The sequence below is a fragment of the Henckelia pumila genome, chromosome 1 (genome assembly GCF_033568475.1).
Source record: "Henckelia pumila isolate YLH828 chromosome 1, ASM3356847v2, whole genome shotgun sequence".
Lineage (NCBI taxonomy): Eukaryota > Viridiplantae > Streptophyta > Magnoliopsida > Lamiales > Gesneriaceae > Henckelia > Henckelia pumila.
Window position 1 is genome coordinate 123,245,696 of NC_133120.1, and position 7,874 is coordinate 123,253,569.

Consider the following 7,874-nt stretch of genomic DNA (forward strand, 5'->3'; position numbering starts at 1 on the left):
ATTCAAAAATTCGTTATTCGGAAAATATTTAGCTTTGACGAGCTGTGAGCATAAAGCATCGGGTACATAAGATAGAAGATATTGCTTTCTAAATATGGATTTTATAGGAAAAAATAAACCTTTTTCCCGCTTCATTTGAATAAAACAAGTTTCAGTGGCTTCGATAAATTTCAATTACAATAAAAATATAATTTGAAAATTTATATATTATTATGTACACAAGAAACCACGCACATATTAGTTCTCAAATATTAGCTGAAACATTTAATTTCAATGTAGACATCATAAAGACACTCATGAATTTCTCATGCTTGTACATGGATGTTATATCATCAAAGATTAAACACTCAAATATGTAGATCGACCCCCCAAATCAAGGACAAAATTTTTAAAAAGGCGACATGGAATATATATATATATCGCGATCCAAGTCCATGGAAGAAGTGGAGTCGTTTTCAGGCAGCGAAGCATCCAAGGTGACAAGAATAGAGTGAATCAAGTGTGAGATCAAGTTCGTTCCTTCTAGCTTCCGCATCTTCTGCCTCGTACATGCCACTATGATTGGGAAGGAAAAAAAAACGAAATGAAAATTCGGATGGACATGTCCCGACATAGTTCAATTCTTGATTAATTCTTAAGAAGTTCAATTCTCTTCCTGTTCTAACTAAGTTGAGAATATATAATTTACATGTTAAGAAATGAACTTGGACCTAACTCAAGGTTTGTTTTTGTCTATATATTAAACTCCCAAAATATTTATTCAATCGACATGAGGCACAACTAAGTCCCACATCGGTTGGGGTTGAGTTAGGTCTAAGTCCATTTCTTAACGACGAATTTAAATCTATAAATCTCCTAGTTTATTCGATCTACGAAACCTAACTAACAATTTCTTGCTTAATTAGTATGTTACCATATACATATATTTTACCTTATGTTTAAACGAGGAAGTTGAGAAGTCATCAGGAATGGAGGTGGCATTGGTGCAATGTTAGTTAATATCTGGTTTTGCAGTACTTCCCGCTGTGGCTGCTGCGCCTTTTCCTTCTCTTTTTCTTTGATCTGTTTGGATTTATGAAACAATAAATTTGTTAAATTAATGAAGGGTTTCTTGCAATAAGCGATATCAATATCATGGGTCCTTGGCAAGAATACATCTGTACAATTTTTATTTTTATTTTTAAAGATTAGAATTCAATATATACATGGTTACACAGGGGATGATATATGTGTTTTCTATTGGAGAAATAACCTAAGATAGCATGAAATTTCCCGAATTAATTTATTTTTTTTATAAAAAAATTGTATAGGTTATCTACCGTCTGTTCTTGCAATTCATCCCAATATCACAAGCCCTTAGGGAAGGATGAATGAAAAATCAAATTGTCACAATATTATAGAAAGGTTAGGAAATTATTGTTGGATAAAAGGGAATATATATATTAAAGTTGGGGTGAAATGTAAAAAAATTAATGGTAATAAAAGTCCAGTTACTTAGTTAATTACCTTCTTTGCGAGCATGCTGTTTTGCTCTTGTATTGCCTTCTCCTGTCCAAACCATTTGAAATCTTGATTTAAGATCATATATTCGATCGGATGTAAGAGTTGAAAAGATGACGAGATTAATTAAATTTACTTGTTTCTATCTGATCACCATTTAATTATACTTTGTTTTTTGGTATAGTAACTAGTAAGAGTGTACTTTCATAACAAGCAAACTTATAGTACCTTTTTAAAATAGAAAATAAAAAAATTTGAGTCATTATAAGAACAAATTTCTCAGTTTTTGCTGCTGAAATGAAATGACTAACCTTTCGCTGCAGTTCAGATATTGAATCGTACAAGAGTTGATTCTGTAAGCCAAGTAATGCAATTCATATCTTAAAGTTAGAGCTCCAAAGTTGGAATAATATTAAAATTAAAGCCTTTCCATAAATAATTATATAGTTTATAAAGTCAATATTTTTCATTATTAAATTCTAACTCCATGCATTTAGAAAACTTGAAATCTAGTAAGGTTTGATATATTAGTTCAATATAACGATACATGAGATTAAATTAGAGACTATAAACTTGTGATTGAATTTTAAAAAGTTAATTAGATTCTTTGGTCATTTAAATGATGATTGCACATCAAAGAGTACCATAAATTTTAAAAAAAATACTTACAAGATTCCATTTAACCTAAAATTTTGTGGAAAAAAATTGGATAAAATTACAGTTCTTCGTGATGTTGATTCTCTGTGTTGGGTTGTCTAATTTCAATTTTAATTCGTTATATATGTTATTTTTGCAATTTTGATCATTTTTTGATGTGGAGTAGTGTTGGTGTGGCCCTGGTTGTGTGCAACGTGCAGTGACATAAATATCAACACTTTCGATAAAAATTACTAAAAATGCTAAAAATTGAAAATATATATATATGACTAAACTAAAATTTGACAAAATAAAAGCACCAAAATTTCAAAAAACCCTCAGATAAAAAAAATGCAATTTTACTTAAAAAATGTATACCAAATTTTTTTTTTTAAAAAAAATTTACCCGTCTATATAATTTGTCATTTTTAATTAACTTTGAGTTATTCTCGCATCTCTACACTTGGAATCATAAATTTAATTTTTACTAAGTTTTATGTGTGAATAGATGGAAGATAAATTAAGGCATGAAACATATTCGAAGCTCAAAATTATATATCCTTCATGTCCTGTATAAGCTGTACTAATTAAAATTATCAGATTATAACATCAATTTTCGAAGTAAGCATTCTGGTTGGAGACCATGATCTTGAAATTCTATGGGTCGATGTAATAAGAAGACAAATATTCCGAGATGCGTCAAAATTTTATATCTGAGAGCATAATTAAGATGTGATAATAATGAGAAAGAATCATACTTTTCGATTCCGAATGCTCTTAAGTGCAGTATCAAGCTGTTGTTCCAAGTTCTGGAGATCTTTCTGGCTCATAGAATCAATCTCTTCTCCCATATAGTGCCTGCCAAAAGGAACATTAAGCCAATGAAGATTATAAATTAGTAGCATACAATGAATGCATGTTCCCACCATCAACATCTTCGTCACACATGTATCTTCGATTACCTGTGATTTCTTTCTAACAACTCAATTCGAGCCTTGAGTCTGTTGTGTTCTAGGCACAAATCGGCCTACACAAGTCGAATGCAACGTCGTTACCACTATTTTCTAGCAACAATATACCTCTATACATGTATATGTGTGTGTACGCGTGTGTGTCTGTGTGTGTATAATATACCATGAATGTAATTATAATTATAATACAATGAAAACCATAGAAAAAAAGTCTATATTATATCTTGCCTAGGGAAAATGAGGTTTTTGATTCTTAACTTGTCTAATTTTAGGTTTTGGTTTGTTAAGTTGTCAAAACTCAAAATTAGTTTTTTGTAAACTAGCTGTAATTTTCAGTAATTTAGATCCAATTGCTGATATCGCATTTGATATCAGCAATTTTCAACATCACGTCAGTATTTTTCGATGTCACGTAAGCATTTTCGTTGTAAAATTAGCAGTCAGACCAAAATAGCCGAAAATTAAGTTAGAATATCAAAACTAAAATTTGAAACTTTAATGGACTAAAACCTAAAATTCAAAAAATTAATAGGCCAACGAAACTATTTTTCCAATGATAATATATATCCGAATGCATGCACTTACCGGAGACTCAGGTTCATTTGCAACTTGTAGTTGTCTATCTGCAAATGAATATCTTTCGTACCTCTCAAGGATCTTGTCCATGCTGCAATGCATGCGAATAAAAATATATACTTCGACTATATATTATTTGCAGAATTTAGTGGAAAGATAAAAATTAGAAGAAAAAATATAATGGCGCAAAATACATGCATCTGTTAAAGGGAGAAATAAGAGTTGCACATACATAAATATTTTTTATCCTCATAAAATTAAAGCCAATAACAAATAATCATAAGAATGATAGGATTGAAATTTTTTCGATACAAGAAACTACTGAAAAATATGGTTAGAACTAGAACACCATAAATACAACATATTTCAGAATTCAAAAGTTATATGATCAATAAGCTCTTTATCTTGTCTCGACCAGTTTCACTATCTCAAAACTTCAAAACCTTTGCAAATAAAAAAATCTTAAACTCAATACAAGTAAAACGAGAAGTACGTACTGTTTTAAGTCAATTTTATGATGACAATAAATCGATTTAATAACAATTATTGAGTTTGAATTTGAAATGAACAATTTAATTAATTCATTTAGCTGTCTTGTTTAGGATCCTCCTCCTTAACTTGTAAATTAAAGCTTGGTCTCAAAATAATAATAATAAAATTTTAAAAAATATTTATTCATACTTTTAGTCCAATTGTTGACATGGTGTTAGACACATTAAAAATGTTCATTATCACGTTAGTAATCTCCGATTTCATGTCCATACAACACCACATCATAAAATAAAACAAAAAATGGGGAAAAAAAAAGAAGAAGTCACATCATAGTTAAAACGATAAGTTTAATTTAATTAATTATTATAATTTTTTGTGAGTTTAAAAACTATTAATCACCAAGGACGCCTTAGCCTAGTGGGTGAGGCTCAAGAACGAACATAATTTTACTATTTTAGGTTCAGATCTCACTTATTTCGGTAATTCAGTTTTATTATATAAAAAATTCCCCCCCTCATGCATGAAAAAAAAATGAAAAATCAATTTAACTATATCTATATGATATAAATCACTTTTAACTTTTAAGGAACCACCTTTGTTGAATGATAAATTATCTAAAGATTTATAGAAGAAATGTGAATTGATGTACTATTCTGGTTTCAAATCCAAAATCTTCACTTTATGAGTTTAGATTTTGTGCCATGATTACGTCTCACATTATATATCATTAATGAGATCGATCTATCCGACCCCTACCTACAATAAAAAAATAGATTAAATCTCTTGTGTGACGGTCTCACAGATCTTTAACTATAAGACAAGTCAACTTTGTTCATATTTACAATAAAAAGTGATATTTTTGATATAAAAAATAATATGATTTCATGAGTGACCAAAAAAATACGAGTTTGGTTACACAAAATTGACCTGTGACACCGTTTTACAAGAGTTTTTGTGTAAAAAGTAATATTTTTTATCGGTTTGATCGAATAAAAAATTCGTCTCACAAAGTTAATCCCTAAGACCGTCTTACATAAATTTTTGTGTGGCCACGAAAAGATGCATGACCACTTAATTTAATTTGGAAGTTCAAAATTTGATAAAACTGAGAATCTTTAATTATTTTTTTCCTACCCTAAGAAACAAGCCATACATTGACTTTTTGTCAAATCGATATGATTCCCTTCAAATCAAGAAACCATACAATGTCATAATTCTGACGTTTCTTGGTTCCGAGGATTCTTAAAGGATAACCCCAAATTCCAGACATAATCCATTTCTTCTTCTGCAAATAGGAAAATGACAAAATAACTTTTTGTTCGAGTCTAGTACAAACTTATAAGTGCGATTTCCAAGATTAATATAAAACTTTACCACAAATTTGAACACAGAATCCACAGGTGACCAAGGGTCATAAATTAACCAACCAGCGGACCGGTGGTCATCGATCCTGTCTCATTTACCGGCTCATTGGTTAATCAAAACCGCCACCGGACCGTCGGAGGAGTGGTGGTTCAACCCACCAGTTATCAAGAGAATGGATTTCTTTTGTATTTTTGCAATAAATAACAATGTGAGAAAGGAGTTTAATTAATTAATTGTTACAACTAGGTCCTACGTTTCAATAAATTTTTCATAAACTTTTTTGGATGGAATTAAAAAAAAGGTTTTTTACAATCAAGTCCTAAATTCAGAACCTTAATTGGTACCATGCACAAGGGGTACAAGGCACAAAATTTTTTTAGTCAAGTACACAAATTTTTTAGTTTTGAAACATATATATATCCTTTTAGTTTTCAAAATTCAAAACAGAACCGGAACCGACAGATGACGGCCGGGAACCATACCGGCCAGATTACGATAAGGGTCGGGAGATGGTACGTCTCCCGACTCTTAGAACCCCAATGGTTCTCGGTTTGCAGATGTGTTTGAAAGGATGTATATGAAAAGTGAAAACATCCATGTAAGTGTCAAATTTTAAATGCCTAGCTCTCTGAATATGATCCTAGCTAAATCTTGATCGTTACATGTGAGTTGTGACGCCCCGATGATATATGATCAGTCAATATCTTTGTAAGTTTACATATTAAATTGGAAATTAAATTTTGAAGACAAGATAAGATCGAATCTTTTCTCTCTAGAAGGTGTAACATTCAATATCTAGCTAGCTCTCTTATATAGATAAAATTCAAAAAATTCAAATATAAAACTTACGACTCATCAAGAATTAGGTCTTTTATACTAAAAGATTTTAGAAGCTCAAATTTAAAAAAAAAAACATGAAAATAATACCAAAAAACCCTACTGCTGCTGTTCATTAATTATTTCACAAAAAACCACAGATCTTATATATATATACCAAACAAAGCATCAAAGTTTCACGTGTTAATTAGTTAAGTCATAAGTGAAAGTTCAGAAAAGAATATATCAGAAAGAAAAGGGTAAGTGATAATCCAAGAATATATCAGAAATAAAGAAAACCTAGCTAGCTGTACTCAGAATTAATTGACAGAAAATATATCAAACCAAAGATCGATATATTTAATTAATTCTTATATATATATTATACCGAAAAAAGAAAAGTTTCGAAGAAATCAGTTAAGAAAAGATTGGAAAGGAAAGGAAAAGGGTAGTTGATGATTACCAAGAATCGGTGGCATACTCAAACAGCTTCCCTTTATGGGAAAAAATAATCAAAGCAAGCTCTGCATCGCACAGCACAGAGATCTCATGGGCCTTCTTCAACAAACCACCTCTCCTCTTTGAGAATGTCACCTGCCTGTTTATCTTGTTTTCGATCCTCTTCATTTCCACTTTCCCTCTCCCCATTTTTTTTTCTTTTCTTTTTTTAAAAACAATTAAACCACAATTATATATATATATATATTATATGATCAGAAGATAAAAAAAAAAAACAAAGACCTAATAAAAGAAACCCCGAAAATTCTATTCTTTCTCATATATAATAACTGTTGTCTCCATTTAGTGAAAAAAAGAAAGAAAGAAGGTCATTAATGGATGGGTGCGCAAGCAATATAATCCAGCATTTGATATAAAAAGAATGAAAACCTGAAACCATGTTAGGGAAAACCAGGTGGTTTTTTAAGGATGTGCTGTCGAGTGGCGATTGGGTGGGGGATCGTTTTTGTTTGTCTGGTGGATTATATATGGTGCTCACCACTTTCTTACTATATGGTACGGAGTTTGGAATATCATGTGTCCAGGTCTGTCTTCTCTCGTTACTGTTTGCCTTGTGAAATCTGAGTTCACGTTCATCAGTACTTATACTGTTTTCTTTTTCCCCTTTATCAAAAAAAATGTTTAATTTGTTATATATTATAATGGTTTTTTGGCTACATATTTTACCATTAGTTCGCACATGTTCGGTTTATGTTTCACTTCCATGTTCTAATATGATAATATCATTTGATTAGTATTTCAAATTTTAATGGAAGTTGGATGTCGATCATGTGTTAGAGATCCAAATGTTCAGACATAATAACATATAATATTCTCAATCATATCCTCAATTCAAATATTTTAAAATATGACAAATAACAAATTCAGGCCTCTGAGCTACATTGTCATTTTTTGGTTCTCTAACTTGTCAAATTTGTGTTTTAGTATTGTAATTTTACTTTTTGTTGATTTTTAGACGTATTTCACTCCCGCGTTGACGTGGTGCCGGACACATCATCT

The 7,874-nt window shown here is 30.6% G+C and overlaps 1 protein-coding gene across 1 annotated transcript; it reads right to left on the reverse strand.

The window, feature by feature from the left end:
• Window positions 1–251: 251 nt before the first annotated feature.
• LOC140880589 (agamous-like MADS-box protein AP1) lies at window positions 252–7,239 on the reverse strand. Its single transcript, XM_073285164.1, has 8 exons — window positions 6,820–7,239; window positions 3,693–3,774; window positions 3,099–3,163; window positions 2,895–2,994; window positions 1,812–1,853; window positions 1,507–1,548; window positions 932–1,062; window positions 252–555 (listed from the first exon to the last, which is right to left on the reverse strand). Exons 1-8 carry the CDS (start codon window positions 7,002–7,004, stop codon window positions 456–458), a joined length of 747 nt encoding a protein of 248 aa, XP_073141265.1. The 5' UTR covers window positions 7,005–7,239; the 3' UTR covers window positions 252–455.
• Between the last annotated feature and the right edge of the window lie 635 nt (window positions 7,240–7,874).